At 44.3% G+C, this 17604-nt stretch overlaps 1 protein-coding gene across 2 annotated transcripts in view; it reads right to left on the minus strand.

The window, feature by feature from the left end:
* Window positions 1–17604, minus strand: part of Rere (arginine-glutamic acid dipeptide repeats) — a 150867-nt gene that overhangs the window by 61027 nt on the left and 72236 nt on the right. The window contains exons 1-2 of one of the 2 annotated variants that reach the window (XM_026397971.2): window positions 2382–2466; window positions 1555–1635 (exon numbers count right to left, since the gene is read on the minus strand). Coding sequence is in view for 1 of the 2 variants with exons in the window: in XM_026397970.2 (XP_026253755.2) it covers window positions 1555–1635 (81 nt within the window). In the remaining variant the exon portion in view is untranslated. Of the gene's footprint in view, window positions 1–1554; window positions 1636–2381; window positions 2467–17604 lie in introns of those variants that run through there. The other variant, XM_026397970.2, reaches the window with a different exon arrangement.

Consider the following 17604-nt stretch of genomic DNA (forward strand, 5'->3'; position numbering starts at 1 on the left):
CTGGCTGTTCACAACTTCTGGACAAATTTACTCGCATGTATTCCTTTTCACTCAGCCAAACCAAAACTCCTACACTTAACTCAAGCCATTTTAAAATTTGAAAGTATGTATGAAGCACAAACAACTAAAATCCCCAGAAAACTTTATTTCACTGTCTCACAGTAATTAACTCTTTCCAACCTGTTTTGGAAAAAGAAAAAATAAGTTGATTACAGAGATTGGTTCCATAATACATTTTATTTTAATACTTACAAATGGTTTTCTCTTTCCCAACCACTCTCAATGACCCATCCCAGCATATGTAGACGCACAAAAATATAAATAAAAGCTTAATCTAATTGATATAGCCATCAATTGTAGTAGGCTATACTTAAAATCTCAGAACCTTTCTTTCCCATTATGCATCATCATGAGGTCATCAAGGTACTGTATAGTGAAGTATCCAGAAAGAGTTCTTATAAAAAAAAAAAAAAAAAAGGAAACAGAAAGAAAGAAGAAACAAAATTGAGTAAGAGAAATTGCTAAAGGATACCAATAGACAACAAAAGCAGACCAACAAAAATTCTACTACCCACTTTATAATGGATATTCTTCCTCTATCTTCCACTTATTAAAAAACAGCCCAGTGTATATGCAGATTAAATATCAACTCCCCTCTGTCCAACTCTACCCCCAATCCCAAAAAAAGTCCTGAAGAATACTTCCAGTTATTGGGTCCAATTGGGAAGGAATAGGAAATGGGAAAGTGGCTGGTCCTGTTCCTTCCTCAATGGACCCTATTCTCTGACCTAGCCAGAAGTCCACTCTCCCTTCTCAACACCACTTATATTCAGGAGGGTTGCAATTACAGGCTAATGAAACTGAATTCCTTCCAGCATTACCTTCGTACAATTTCATTCTGAAGTTTCCTTAGCAAAATCTCCTACCCCAAGCTTATCAGGAGTATTGTCAGATATGATCCCCAGCTTTGTGAAATACCAAAGGAATTTTTTAAAAAGCTCCGCTTAAAAACTTATAAAAACCCTTTGCATTAGTCCAATGAAAAGTGCATACTTTTAGGGCTAAGAATATTAAGAGTTAAAAACTACTCTTCAAAAGAGCAACTTTATAAGAAGGGGGGGATCCTAACAGAATTCAAATTACAGGGAATCACAAACCCCTTAATTCTCTTGTCTGGCTTGGTTGATGAACTTTGCCAATTACCAAATCCAAACTAGTGATAAATGGCATTTCCTATCCCAGCCACTGTGGTTAACATTAGGCGTGGTAACATGCCACAATCCCTCCTCCAATTCACCCTCTGCTCCCAAAGGCTTTTCTGTTGCTGCAGTTACAACACAGTTCTTGAGGGTGATGAGCATAAATATGTCACCTTACCATCTAAATTCACAAGCTAAAATTAAAAGGAAGTGGGACCAATACAATTCTAGATGCCAGCCTGAGTCTGAGCACCGTACAGGGTTAAAGGAAACCATTTCCTAAGATCAAATGCAGAGAAGCAGCAGGAGCAAAGAGGGAAAAAAATCAAGTTACATAAAGTCCGATTGTACTCACTGTTTCCTTATTGGGAAGCAGCTCCTTTCTAATTCTGAAGAAGTTCTTGCCGTACTGCCTGAGTCCCTTAACGAAGCGCTTCTGTGATAAAAAGAAATAAATGGGATGTAAAAATCAAAAAAAAAAAAAAAAAAAGAAAGAAAGAAAGAAAAAAAAAAAGCCCAAAACAGGATGTCAGCAAAGCAAAGATATCTGCAATCAGCAGAATAACCACCACAAAAAAGTCTCAGCTAGGGAATATTGACTAGGCTGGAAGAATATTTCGGCAACACAGCTGGGACCCACCCGCGAGCGCGGGCTTCGGGCAGCCCCCATCGAAACCCCAACCCGGGCAGCACATTTAAGAGAAAGACATACTCTCTATATAGCTAAGATTGTCCCCCATGCTACCAGACGTAGTCTGGCCCACGAAGGTCTAAACAACAAATATGCCCACGTTTCAATAAAACACCACAACTGCTTTCTGCTCGAGAACGAAGCTTCCTAGAAGTGTTGGGCAGAAGGGAAACGGAACCAAACCTGGTGACTCTTCCAGAAGGGCACCCTAGGTGGTTGAAAGGCCCGGTTCCTTAATCCAGGAATTCACCAGGAAGGCACCGACATCGCGGAAGCCGGCTGGGAGCCCGAAGCCCAGGAGGCCTGCCCCGCCATCTCCGACATTAAAAGCCACTCCAAATAAAGAATCGCAGCACCCCTTCCTTCCTCCAGACGCCCCTCACCGCCCCCCTCCATTTTCGCAGCAGTCTCAGACCCGTCCCTGAACCCGGCAGGGAGACTTTCACTTTGTCCCATTCCTCCCGAGCTGTCCCTCCCGCCCCGGCCCCCACCTCAGGGCTCCGGGCCGGTCCCGCGCGGCCGACCCCGGCAGCCACAGGTAAGCGCACGGGCCGGGGGCGGCGAGGGGCCGCTGCCTGTCACTCGGCGCGGCTCCACAAAGCGCAGGGCGGAGGCGGCCGCGGGCTGCTCGGCGTGTGACCGCGGCGGGGCCGCGCGGCGCGGGGCGCGGGGGGCGCGGGGCTGGGGCCGCTGCCGCCGCCGCCACCACCACCGGGGGAGGAGGCTGGAGCGCGGCGCGCAGAGCCCGGCGCGGCCGCGGGCGGCTGCAAAAGGCGGCCTGGATCGCCGAGCCGCCCGCCGGGCCCCGCGCTCTGGCCCCGGCCCCGCCCCCCGCCCGACCCCCGCTGGGCAGCCAGAGCCTCCTGGCGGCGCGCGGTATCTCAGTGTCCTCCTTCCGAGCAGCAGAACGCCAAGGCAGCAAAGCACAGAAACTTCCTCCGACCGCGGAGAGCACGGGGACCCGGCGCCCGTGGGGCTAGGACCCTTCCCAGGCCGCTGGGTCTCCAGCCCACGCTCGGGGAGCACTGGGTCGACAGCGCCCGGGCCGCACGCCCACAGAGCCTTGGCTGCCAGGCGCGGGCCGGCCTCCACGACCCCCGCATCCCCTTCCGGCCGGCGGTTGTGGGCGGCCGCTCCCCGCCGGGGCCAGGCATTGGCCTACACTTCGAAAGGCGCCCTTCCACAACTAAATCACCACGGAAGCTTCCCAGCCAATAAATCACCTGTCCACCGAGGAAAGAGGCCCTCCCACTCCCGGTGTTTGAGACCTGCCGGGCAGATTCAGGGAAGAGCTAGATTTCACCTGTAAGACCCATTAGCAACCCCCTACTCCAGTACCCGAGGCTTTGAGTTTTCTTTGCCAAGATATGACTCATCATTGTCAATTTTCAATAAAGTTCATATAGTTCGAAGGAAATATCTGTCAAGGAACCAGAAAGACGCACGCTGTCCTCTTAAGAGGACTAGATGGAAGTATTATTCATATGATCAACAGGCATTCCCGGCCTTGTGCATACAGCATCTCCAAGGAGATGAGGCAAGGAAAAGATGGCCCTGCCCTCAAGAAGCCTCCAGATTTGGGCCTACAAGGAAAGCAGCCCAGGAACAATAGGGTGGTGGGTGGAGCTGCGAGAAGGAGGCAGCACCTTATTCTGCTTGCCGATGTTTTAGAGGAAGTGACAAGGAAGAGCTTGAGCTTGCCAGGTGGGCTCCAGCAGGGCTCTTAATCAGCCAGGAAGGGCACACAGAACACTCTAGGAACTGCAAGGACGAGGAGTGCAGAACAGAGAGCCCGCAGATAAGACCGAAAGGCAGGGAGGATCAGGATGCAGGCAGCCATTTAGAGTTGTGGTCCTAACTGTCAGAAACGTTGAAGCACAAGCTTTCCCTGAAGAGAATGGATAAGAAGCGCTCCAGTGGCAATGTCCTAAATCTGGATTAGGAGCAGTCTAGATTAAGAGACTAGTGATATAAATCCAGGTGTGAGATGAGGACTTGAACTACTGTCATCACAATTCCTGCTTCTTCATCCATTCTTTAAGAATTTATTGGGGCTGAGGTTGTAGCTCAGTGTAGAGTGTGAGGTACTTGGTTTGATCCTTAGGACCACATAAAAACAAAACAAAGGTTAAAAAAACAATTTAAAGGGCAGGGATTGTGGCTCAGTGGTAGAGCACTCACTTAGCACATGCGAGGCCCTGGGTACAATCCTAGGCACACATAAAAATTAATAAATAAAGATATTGTGTCCAACTACAATTTAAAAATAAAAATATTTTTTTAAAAAACAAACAACAGGGCTGGGGATGTGGCTCAAGTGGTAGAGCGCTCGCCTGGCATGCGTGTGGCCCGGGTTCGATCCTCAGTACCACATACAAACAGAGATGTTGTATCTGCTGAAATCTAAAAAAAAAAAATAAATATTAAAAAAAATTCTCTCTCTCTCTCCCTCACTCTCTTTAAAAACAAACAAACAAACAACAGGGCTGGGGATATGGCTCAAGTGGTAGCACGCTCGCCTGGCATGCGTGAGGCACTGGGTTCAATCCTCAGCACCACATAAAAATAAAGATATTGTGTCCACCTAAAGCTAAAAAATAAAAATAACAAACAAACAATAAAAAAAAAAAATTGTTGAGCACCTAGCATGGGGGTGGGTTTAAAAATAATAAAAATACCATGGACCTTTATTAAATGGATTCCTTTTTAGGAGTTCCTGTAATATGTGAAGTTTATCCAGGCCAACAAGCATAAAATAATGAGCAGCTGATCAGAGTAGCAAGGGGAGGGGGCCTGAAGTGGCCTGTGGTGGCCCAAATGCCTTCAACGAAACACGGAGACATAGGCTAGATCCCTGATGAGAGACAGCATCTAGAGGGTCCCTCCTTGAAGGACAGAAGTGGCAAATCGAGGTGAGTTATGGAGTCAGAGTCTACATGGAGTTGAGGTGGGTAAGCTTTTTTTTTTCTTTTGTACTCGGGTTTGAACTCAGAGGCACTCAACCACTGAGCCACACCCACAGCCCTATTTTGTATTTTATTTAGAGTCAGGGTCTCACTGAGTTGCTTAGCGCCTCACAATCCTTCTGTTTCAGTCTCCCCAGTGGCTAGGATTACAGGCATGTGCCATTGAGCCCAGCCATGGTGGATGATCTGGCACGAATCAGGTGATAGAATGCCAGAACCACGCAATCAAATGTGGGCTTGATGCCAAGGGACATATAACAGGTTCATCAGGAGAGGCCAAGACAAGGAAAGTGAAATGTGAGAAACACTGATTCTGAAACATCATGGTAATGTTGGAGAAGTGGACAAATCGGAGTTAAAATCTTGTTTCTTCCATTTATTAATGATGTAATTCTCTGAACATCATTCCACTCAACTAGTCATTCAGCACCTTCTATACCACCGAGCCTCATGTATTAATTCAAAATCCTCCCAATTTAAAAAGGGGGTTCTATTATCAACCTCATTTTATAGACAAGGAAGGTGAGGCATAAAATAGTTAAGTAACCAGATCAAGGTTACCTAATTTCTCAGAGGTAAAGCCAGAATTCAAACTCACCTTCCTAAATCCATATGTGTCATGCCACACTCTGTAAAATGCAGACAATTGTGGTGACAATTTCCTGTCATGGCACCATTATCTGAAATGACACACTTTCCAGGGTTCCAACATCAACTCAACCAACGGCTTGGTATTCTTCCTAAGAAAGGCTGCACAAAGCCCCACTGTTCTGTCCATCCTAGTGCTATTCCCTGGCCAGGCCTTGATCCCCATTTCCTAGTGCCATGCCTAGCCCATCTCCCCTATTCAGTTACAATTCTCTGCCCAGGAACTTTGCAAAACAACAGTACCACACTATCTTATCACAGCTCCTACCTAAGAATAGCACTTTGACCTCTCTGTAGGATAGTGTTTACATTCCTGAAGCCCTGAATTCCAGCCCCTCCAGGACACTGTTCCTGCCTGCCTTTCCAGGCAGATGTCCACCCAATAATGTCAACTGACTACAACGCAGGTACCTTCAAAGTTCATCTCAAACTAAGCTCAAATCCTTCACACTCTAAAATGAACACCGTAAGCCCTCCCTTTTATTTATTTGCATAAGATTTCATTTACTCAGAGTCCATAAAATCTGCAAAGGCAGGAATTATATCTTATGCCACTTTGCCTCCCTTGGCACCAGGCAGCTGGTGTTCAGTGAATTTCTGAAACATAGTGAAATCAACAATGAGATGAAGAGGGCCTGGTCTAGGGTAGTCAGAGTAAAACTGCACTAGTAAAAGCTGAAGGATCCAATCTGAATCATGATAACAGAGTGATCTCTTGATTCCCTGGCATCAAACGGTCCTGATTTTCCTCATATCACCTGCCTTAGTTCTCTACTCAAACTCTCAATGTTTGAGTCTCCCCAAAGCTTTGGGTTAGACTTCCTCAATAAGATTTCCACTGTTCCCAAGGCTCTAAACATCATCTAGGATATGAGCTAGTATGTCTATGACCAAATCTGTGACCCAAGCCCCTTGGGAGCACTCAACTGTCTCATAGGCGTCTAAAAGGATACTTTCAGAAATTTTACATTTGACATCTAGTGGTAAGCACAGTCCTGCCACAGCTGTCCATATGTATGAACGACTATGCTACCAAATGCACAACCCCCCCCCCCAGGCCCCAGAGCACAGGGAGGGGGGTGGGGGGGAGTGAAAGCTTCATGTGGCTGGTACTGTTACTTGTCTATGGAAAGCCACAAGGCCTCAAAACCTGCAAAACATCTGCTTCTCAGAGACCAGCCTTTACCTTGTGGTTTACCAGAAATGCACAGTAGCTGCCTTTAAAATCGAAACAAAGACAAGCCCTCAGAGCGTCAGTGATTGGAGCAGACCAACATCTGAAACAGGCTTCTATCACAGCAGTCTCCTTCCCTCTGTGCATTCCTCACTTCAAATGAAGACCTTGCTGTTTTCAAAACTCTTAGTTTATACCATCAGCTTATGAACAGGCAGGTACTACATGCTTCTAAATGGAAGACCAGTGTGTTTCTTAACAGTTTTCTTAAGTAGTCGGCTGGCACTCAGTATTTCCAACACTGAAATTGAAGGCCTCATGCATTATTTCTATGTCTATTAGCTTCCCTTGCCCTAACTGTGTATATAGATATTAGAAGGCCAGGATGCCATGAGTAAAAGAGAAAAAAGAATGTGAGCATGGAAAGGGGGCAAGCCAACCAGCTTGGTCACCTGCCGGGCTAAGAAGCCCTGCTTCATGCTCTGCAGTCTACAGCTCTCAGACCACAAGCAGAGGGCCTGGAAAGCTGGCCCCTGTTTTTGTGACATGCTTCATGTCCAACCAATCTGAAATGTGGACACAGTGCAAGTCCTTTTCTATTTCTTATCCCCATAGCCAGGTAAGATTCAAACAGATATATGTATTTATTTATAGCAAGGTGACGTTCTTTATGTTACAACTTAGTTTATGACTGTGCTCCAAGTCTCAGAAAAACTGATACAGTATTCCACTACTGAGCTGAAAACTGTCACCATCTGAAGTTATCTACCCATCAGTTTTCAGTAGAGAAAATTTAACTCCCGGCTTGTGGGGGGAAAAAAAAAAAAACAGCAAGTATCTGAACCCTGTTACTCTAGGATTTTAATATAATGTATCTGGAAAGCTCTAATCCTTAATTTTTTTGGTAGAGTGGAAAGTACATGAGGTTTAAACTCAGAATTTATGGAATCTAGTCCGTCCTCTGTTTCATAAAGGAAATTCTGACATGGCTGTTTAGACATAACCACTTTTGAAATGAGAAATACATGACGGGAATAAAAGTCATTTGGTCAAAATGCAGGAATATTATCTCTTATAGCTGCTAAGTTCAGAGGCTCCCGGTGCTGCTGCACTCCCCCACCCCACCCTGAGCTGTGCCTGTGGCCATGAGCCTCACTGGCCCAGCAGCTGCTAATTCTTCTCTCTGCCCTGGGGAGCAGGTGGGCCTAGACTACTGTCCATTTTTAATGTGTCATGATATGAAAAAGTTAAGGAAGAGCTGCCCCATACAGCAGTAAAAGTGGCTCAACACAACAGTGTCAGGCTTTACCTGCAACTCCCTGTCTACCATCACCACCACTTTATGAGCAGGAACTACTGATATCTCCATCTTACATTTGGGAAAACTGGCCACAGGTCACAAAATCCTTGGCCCAGGGTGGAAGGATCAGAGGTGACATGTGTAAACAAATAGGGACTAGGGTGGTGCCTAGGAATGGACTCAAAGGTACAGATTAGGGGTGTGATTGGGTGACTGGTGTTTGTATTTCAATACATTGTTTCTCATAAATGGATAAATAAAGGTTAGACTGTCATAATAATTTATTCTCATTTCAATTTATCTTTTAAATTAGACATAAAATAAGTGCTCTGGGTAACTCAGGAAAATTATTCTGAATTACAAATTGGACAGCAGACGGAAGAAATGCGAGGCCAAGAGTAATCCCTCCAATGGGTAAATGTGCCTATGCCCCTTGTCCATCCTAAAACTCCCAGCATGGCTCATTCTGGTGTCATTTGAGGTGTGGGATCCCAACCCTGACTGCAGTGGGAAGAGAGCAGAAGAGAGCAGGCGAGACTATAAAAACAGCTAAGAGATGCCTCTGCATTAACCCCTGGCTGAGAGCTTTCAGAATTAACTCCCTCTGGTGAATTTTAACTAGTATATCACAGTCAGAAACTCACCGGGACCTCTGGAGAGCGACATGCACTCAGTCCTCTTACATAACTGTTTAGAAAACACTGTAGGTATTAAAATGATTCCCACTGCGAAAATGGCTCCTTCTGCTCTGCCCCTTTTCTGCACAGAATTTATGTTAATGACGTATTGGTTCTTAGGGGACCAAAGTACAAGTAGATCTGCAAGCAAGCAATCTCCAGTCCCCCCACCAACAGACACACACAAGTGTAAGCCCAGCAGCCAGGTGCTGAGGAAAAGGAATACATCCATGGCCCTCTGAAGGCATAGAGCAGCTGAAGAAAATACAGATGTGTCCTAAGTGAGGACCTGTGTTAAAGAGGGATAGGGTGGAGAAAGAGAGCCCAGAGGTCAAGTGGAAGAAATATAAGCCCTTCCAAAGGGTGTGTTCACGATGCCTACTTGTTTACCAGAGTGGCAACCCACTGAATGAAAGCCTGCTACAGCTCTCCCATATAATCCTGTTTGTGACAGATTCCCATCATCTCCTGTCGAAAACACATTTCTCTCTGGAGGTTACTATTGATACTGCTTTAAGATATATTGTTTGATTTTGGTTCTAAATATTTATACACTATGGGGACCTGCATGAAGCCCCACTTTTTCAATAAGCAGCACCAGAACTGGTACAGGAGGAGACTGTTGCTCCTGACTTTTTTCTTCACTTCAAACACACTTTGTACTTATTAGTGTAATTGCAGGGCAGCTAGTTAATAATTCAAATGAATTAGAGGGCTGGGGGGTTGTAGTTCAGTGGTAGAGCACTTGCCTAGTATATGCAAGGCCCTAAATTCATTACCAGCATCACAAAAAATAAATAAATAAACCAGTGTTATGATGGTTTGGACATGAGGTGTCCCCCAAAGTTCCTTGTTAACACAGGAGTATTCCAAGGTAAAATGGCTATAAGTAACCTAATCAGCTCCTCCTACTTTGAATGGACTAACTGGGTGGTACTTGTAGGTAGGTGGGGCGTGGCTACAGGCAGTGAGTCACTGGTGGCATGCCCTGGAAGGGTGCATCTTCCCTGCAGCCCCTTCCCTCTTCTCTCTGCTTTCCAGCCACCACATCCTAAGCTGCTTCACTCTGTCATGCTTCTTCCCCATGATGCTCTGCCTCACCTTGGGCCCACAGCAATGGAGCTGACCATCCACAGACTGAAACCATAAGTCAAATTAAACTTTTCCTCCAATTTGTCCTGGTCAGGTATTTTGGTCACAGCAACAAAAACCTAATTAATATAACCCATTAGAATTTTAAACATAGCAAACAGGATCATTTTTTTTTTTAATTTTTTAATCTTTATTTTTTAGTTTTCGGCGGGCACAACATCTTTGTTTGTATGTGGTGCTGAGGATTGAACCCGGGCCGCATGCATGCCAGGCAAGCGCACTACCACTTGAGCCACATCCCCAGCCCAAAGGATTATTTTAAATACTCAGTACAGTCTATTGATGATTCTCAAATTTCCCTTTGACCTGACATTTTCCCTTAGTTCAGACTTGAACCCACACTTTGTATTCAGAGTAATATCTTCCCTAATCCCAAGGACAAAACAATCTCAACATGGACACCAAGGGGTCCTAGACCACATCTTCTTCAAAGCAGCCTGGTCATGAACCCAGAAAACAGAGATATTCAGTGCTTCTCAAGTTCCCCACGCTCAAGCCTCAGTGTAGAATGATGGATAGTCCTGGTGGCAACAGATGTGTTATCCCAGTACAAAAGAGAAGTCACTGGACCCATTCTATTGATAAAGAAACTGCAGCTTAAATTGAATATTCTGTCCAAACCCACAGCTTGTCATCGCTAGGGCCAGGATTCAAGTCCAGGTCTAATAAGAAAAGCCATGCCAATTATCAAAAGGCTGTGCCTGGCACAACACATGTAGCTATTCAGTGTTCTCGTGTCCTCTCACTGCTAGACCTTCACAAATGCCCTTGGGCTGAGCCGCTGCAGCAGTGCCCAAGGCCCGCAAGGCTTCCCTTATCTTCCATACTCACTGGGCTGCCGGTTATTACCCTTTCTTCACCAATGAACAGAGTAGTCGTCCAGTGCTCACTTGCTGTAGATACCCAGAGATCACCCGTGTGGTCCTCCTACACCCTTTCTCTCAAAAGTTTCCCCTCAATTGCCGAGTTCTTACAAAGGACGCTCTCCTGGAATCTCCATAAATGTTCTACCCACCTAACAGCCTTAAGGGCCCCATGCCTGCCACCTTGGTCATTTTCAGGCCCACAGAGATATTCCATAGATCCTGACCTCATCACTCCCCATCAGAATCTATGATAGAATGGGGGCCCATGCACCCTGCCATAATATCTCACAACCCTCACACCCAATTTAGTGTGTCCTCTCTCAGCTTCCTGTGTCCCTAATACTATGAGATGCAACAGACTTCTGCTGAAAGAATGCCTGCCTTACTCTCTGTCCCTGTTCCCACACCCTTTCCATTACTTTTACAAGTTACCACATCCTCTGGATTCATTGTTTTTTTTGGTCTTGTTCACAGTGTTCCTTTCTGACAAGGTGGTGGGACAGGGCGTGACTTTGCCAACTGCAGGACCACAACATTCCATGCCAACAATTGCACTCGTCTCCTCTCCAGCCTCGATGTCTCTCCATTCACCTCCCCCAATATCCCAATTTGGGGCATCCAGTATATTAATGTGTCCTTTTGTTTAAAGACCTGCAGGGACTCTAGTGGGTCTAAATTATTGGTTGGTAGGTAACAGCTTCCATCACTAGGTTCCCCACCACCTCTTCAACCTTGTAGTGAATCTGCTGCAGTGCCCCATCCTAATTTCAGTCTCTAGGTTCTTTCTTTTTTCTTTTTTTTTTTTTTTTAAGAGAGAGGAGAGGGAGGGAGGGGGGGGGAGAGAGGGGGAGAGAGAGAGAGAGAGAGAGAGAGAGAGAGAGAGAGAGAGAGAGAATTTTTAATATTTATTTTTTAGTTCTCGACAGACACAACATCTTTGTTGGTATGTGGTGCTGAGGATCGAACCCAGGCCGCACGCATGCCAGGCGAGCGTGCTACCGCTTGAGCCACATCCCCAGCCCGCTAGGTTCTTATTATTGCTGTTCTCACTCACCCAAACTAGAATGTCACTTCTTCACCAGGTGCAGTGGCACGTGCCTATAATTCCAGTGACTCAGGAGGCTGAGGCCCTAAGCAACTTAGTGAGACCCTGTCTCACAAAAAAAAAAAAAAAAAAAAAAAAAAAAAAAAATCAAAGGGCTGGGGAGATAGCTCAGTTGGTACAGTGCTTGCCTTGCATGCACAAGGCCCTGGGTTCAATCCCCAGCACCTAAATAAATAAAAAATGAAAACTTCAAAAAGGGCTGCAAATGTGGCTCAGTAGTCAGGCACCCCTGGGTTCAATTCCTGGTGCCAAAATAAATAAATTAATTAAAAGTCCCTTCTTCTTTTTGTCTACTCAAATACGTCAATTCAACAAATGCTTAATAAGCACTAATGGCAGTGAAAACACTGTGTTAAAAGAATGGCACACAAGCACTTTGTAAGAGATAATCCAGTTTAAATGCTCCTCCCTCCATGGGCTCCACTGGGGTCCACTCTCTCCCTTCTCTGGACAAAAACCTGTGCTTAGTTATGAATAAATACTCTTATTATTCAAATGCCTTTGCATTGCCCACCAAACTATAGATTCCTTTGCAGAAAGCGCAAAGCCTTCCATGTTTCTTGTGAATCTCAGCATGCCTAGCAAATAGTAATCAAGCAATATGATACCTGCTGGAAAACTGGAAGTGATTTTGGCCCTAGAGTCTTTACCCAAAACATGAATATGTACTTGGTATGATGGAAACTTCAAATGAGGTTTCAAAATAGGATTAACTGCCTGGAATCTAGATGCAGAAAACATTTTTGGTACCTACTACATATGAGAGGAATTATAAGATGTTCTTTTTCTTTACAAAAAAAATTTTAAGGGAAATTTTACACACACACAATCAGTCTCTCTCTCTCTCTCTCTCAAACTATTCAAGCAGAAGTACCTATCAAACTGTGTGCTGTATCTGTATCAAAATTTTCCCAAGAAATGACTTGGTTCAGAGTGCATCATCCTGCTACCCTGACCTTGGTCACCTCCTACAGTGCTTCCCATCCTCAAATGTGAGACAGACATCTGGCCTCCACCATCTTTCAAGCCCACCTTTGTGCCTCCAGTTCTCCAAAGAGGGGAAAAGCAGCAGTGAGGCAGGGCAGCCTCACTCCTATGTGAGATAAGAGGACATCCAAAGAGATCTTTCCAAAGAGATCCTGTGTGTTTCATCAATTGTCTTACATATTTTAATACCCACAAGATTATGTGCTACTTAATGACAGTGGCCCAAATCCAAGCCCCTGGGTGAGTTCTCTCTGGGTCGGTGAGAGCAGTTGCTTAACTATCAGAGAGGAATAATACCAAAGAGTTCTCTTCCTTCCTTTCCTTCTTAATCTTCCAAAGGCCAAAGAGTACAAGAATAACAAGTAGGATTCGGTAAGACTTCTCCCTTCCTTGACTCCGGAGCATACCCACAGTGCCTGGTTCCTAGCTGAGACCCTTGTTTTATGGTCCCACCAGATCGGATTAGCAAGAACATGTACACAAGGGGTAAATGAAGTTGAACAACAGCAGCCCCTTCCCTAGCCCCCAGTTGACCCCCTGTGGTAATGTGCCCAGAAATTTCTACAAAACTGAGCAGCTCAACTCCACACTCCCTCCCTGTCACACCTGTGATATTAGTAGATTCAGAGAAAGAACAGGAAGGGAGCCTTGCAGCACCTGAACTGGTCAAAACTCTGGTCTTACAGATGAGGACCATATATTATCTAAAACAAAACAAATGGCTGGGGATGCAGCTCAGTGGTGGAGTTGCTTGCCTGGCAGGTACAAGGCCCAGCACTGTGAAACAAAAACAAGTCCACAAATTAAAACACACTTACCCACAAAATCTTTATTATATCTGTGAAAACATACTTTCCAGAGGTGGCACCACAACACCAATTACATCCCTATGCTGCTCTTATGAGCTGATGCCAATGGTCCTCCACTGATAGGAGGGTGTTTCCTCCTCTGGAGTCTGGGTGGATCTTGTAACTGCCTTGGCCAGTAGAATGTAACAGAAATGATACAGGGTGATTTCTGAGGCTATGTCAGAAACAGCAATGCAGCTCTGCTTGGCTCACCCTCCCTGGACACATATCTTTGGACCCCTGAGCTGCAGATGAAAAAGTCTGACCACGCTAAAGACACTAGACTAGAGAGATCACAAGGGACAGAGATGCCTCGGAAGCCGCAACTGTCCTGGCCCCCAGGGCTGAGACTTCTCACCCAGCCTCATGAGTGAAGGAGCTGAACCACCTTAACACACACCCCAAGTCACAACCACAGAGCATTTCCTACATTCTTGTCCCACAGAAACTGTGAGAGAGAGAAAATGAAGGCTCCTAGTTGTTTTTAAGTTAGAGTGATTTTTATTGTTAAGGATAATTTGTTATGTAGCAACAGGAAACTAATATAAGATTCATTACTAAAACCAAAAACTTTAATCTCAATGTCACTCAATTATTAATTTAATTACCATGGACAATTTGTGTGCCTCATCACTCTCTATAACCTTATTCCACTTTAACACCTAGCACTTATAAGCATATGTGATATGGCATGACATGACACGGATGTTGCTGAATATGAGGAAAAGGGCTCATATTATACCACCAGCAACCTAGAAGAGCACCTGACAGCATATAGCAGGTGACCTGCAATCAATGCTTGAATGAATATATGCATGTATCTGGAGGTGACCAGGCTTAGTCTTCCCATTGGCTATTTAACCTCGAATCATCTGCCATCTGGGTTGACTCCATGTATTCAGAAGTTTCCACTGTTAAGTTTCTAAATAACTACTAACAACAAAACTGATTGTTACCCAACTTTTTTCTCAGTTCAAACTCCTATGTCCCACTAGAGGAACCAAACCATTCCTCCACTGATGCCAGCTCAGCAACCAATGGTTTCCTCCCTCAACACACACCTTCCCAGATGGCCTCAAGTATCAAAGAAAAGTTACTCCATTTTTCATCCAAAGACCACATACCCAATGTAAACATGACCTCATGTGAGATGGTTTACATGGCGATCGAGCCCACTAGGGAAAGGCCATTGGGCCCTCCTCTGTATCTCTGTCTGTGTCTCTCTAAGTCAGATGATTGCATTGAGCACACTGAGGTTTTCTCATTATTTCAGGTCTAACAAAATCTACCATCAGTGAGTGGGTTCGCTTCCATGCACTGTGAAGTTAGAACTACCCAGTCAAGTAAGAACGTACTTTCCAGAGGTAGCACCACAACACCAATCACATCCCTATGCTGCTCTTATGAGCTGATGCCAATGCTCCTTCACTGACAGGAGGGTGTTTCCTCCTCTGGAGTCTGGGTGGGTCTTGTAACTGCCTTGGCCAGCAGAATGTAACAGAAATGATTCAGGGTGACTTCTGAGGCTAGGTAAGCAGCAATGTTAGCAAATGTAGAAATTCCACTAGCTAAATACCCAAACAGGCAGAAGCCCTAGCGACTCCACAAAATTGCCCCTGTAAAGGGTATTACAAATAGTGAAAGTTCACCTTTCTTTGACAAAGATGATCTTAGCACACAGGAAAGAGGAATAAACTAAAAAAGGAAACAAGGCCTATCTGTAAGTTGCACGGAAACAAAAAATGTAGAAATCTTTAGTGAGGACGCCTTTTGTAAAAACTGTAATTAAAAGAATATAGCCAGGTGTGGTGAGCACACCTGTATTTGTAGTGGCTCAAGAGGATCATAAATTTAAAGCCAGTCTCAGCAGACCCTATCTCAAAATAAAAAGTAAGGGCTGGGGATATAATTCAGTGGTTGTACACCTGTGAGTTCATTCCACAATACAAAAAAAAAAAGACTATAGATGTCAATGGCTGCCAAGCAGAATAGAATGTGAGCCCCAAAATGTGGGCAAAATATTTAAGTTTTAATTTTCTAGTAGCCAGATGATCAAAAGAAACAGCTAAAATTAATTTTAATATTTTGTTCACCTCAACATATCCAGAATATTATTTCAATATATAATTAATATAAATATTATCAATGAAATATTGCACATTTTTTTCCCCTCATCAAGTTTTTGTTGACTTGTTTACAGTGACAGCACATCTCTGCATGGACTACCACATTCCAAGCGTTCAACAGGCATATGTGGCTTGTGGCTGCTATGCTGGAAAGTGCAGGTCCAGAATAATCCTAATTATTTAATAATTATTAAATAAAAAATTTAATTTAATAAATTATAAATAATTATTTAATAATCCTACTTCCTTTTTGTAGACACCTAAAGACTCAAAGCACCAAAAGTCTTCTTTTCCTCCCCCCCACCTCCCCTGTGTGGTGCCGGGGATTGAAACCAGGGCCTTGTGCATATGAGGCAAGCATTCTACCAACTGAGCTATGTCCCTAAAAGTCTTCTTTTCTAAAGAGGTAAATTAACTAAACTGTTAAAATTATGGGCAATGATATAAATAAGATAAATAAAACCAATCAGGCCAGCTATTTCAAATTAAGTAAAACTTGCCTTCCAGAAGAACTTGACCAAATATAAAAGTTCTCATGATCTACCCACTTCCCAAAGCGAGGAAACTAGGACCCTAAAACATGCCACAGGCTCACTTGAGCTCCTGGCATAGAAGGGATTCAAGGACTTCATTTCCCCTTCATAACCATATGACTTGGACGGCGTTCTTGGCTGAACTCAAATCAGTTAAAGAATGATCTCCGAAAAGAGAGGAAAATCAACTGTCCCTTTAGGAAACAGTGCAGGGTGGGAGAGGGAACAGTAGCTCAATTACAAAAGGTAAAGCTGAAGAGGAAGATCCCTGTCCAGCCAGAGGTGGCTGTTCCTTATCCATTACCAGCACCCTGCTTTGGTCTCATACTGTCTCCATTCAGGAAGGCTATAACATTCAACAGAGTCCCTGGGAACCTTGAGGCTGTTCTTTTGGCCTCTGTTTGGAACAACAGTGCTCCCATGATAACCTTGTTCTTGCTGAAAATATTGGTACTAAGGGAGCATGAACACAGCTGTGTGTAAATTATACACAGATTAGATCTGTGTATTTGTAAAAATACAAACATATTAATAGAGCATTTACATATAAGTTGGATACACTGGGCTGCACACATAGCAGAGTTTGAGTTCCAAAGTATTTTCTTAAAATTTAAAAGAAAGGAATGCTGGGGGCAAGCTAAGTCAGGCTAAGACTCTTCTGCTCCCACCCCACTTGCTGCAGAAGACACCCTCCCCCCACCCAGAAATAGATTCCTCTTCATCCTCATTTGCAGTATTGAAAAAATTATTTTAGACATCTGAAGGGAAAACCTCAACAAGAACTGCTAGATCTCACTTTTACATAAAAAATAAACCAATAAGATAATTTTTACTGTGAAAAGGTTATCATTACAATTGGGAGAGGGGCAAGAGAAGGTCGTCTAGACAAGAGCAGAAAGTGAGAAGAATGTGAAAGAATCAACAAATGGCAGCCCTCTCTTCCCATTGTACAGATACGCACATGTGAAAAGGAAGACCCACTACACCTGTTTAACACAGGACAGTGAAAGGCAGAGTCTTTGAATTTAAAAAAAATGTTTTAATAGACTATTTTTTGGAGTAGTTTTAGCTTCACAGAAAAACTGAGCAGAAGAGATTTTCCATATACTGAAATCTTCGGATTTTTTAACAAATTTTGAAAAACAGGGTGAAGAGAAATCAGCATTTTATACTTGTTGAATTAAATCAAGAAGACAGGCAGACAGTGGGAAAGCCTGCCTGTCTGTTGGGCTGCAGGCAGACCTTGGGCCAGGAGTTTCTTTTGGAAACACAGTATCCCAAGTACCCCAATTTATCACAAGAAGGACTAACTTTTAGAATATTGAGTGTGCT

The sequence above is a fragment of the Urocitellus parryii genome, chromosome 11, assembly GCF_045843805.1.
Source record: "Urocitellus parryii isolate mUroPar1 chromosome 11, mUroPar1.hap1, whole genome shotgun sequence".
NCBI lineage: Eukaryota > Metazoa > Chordata > Mammalia > Rodentia > Sciuridae > Urocitellus > Urocitellus parryii.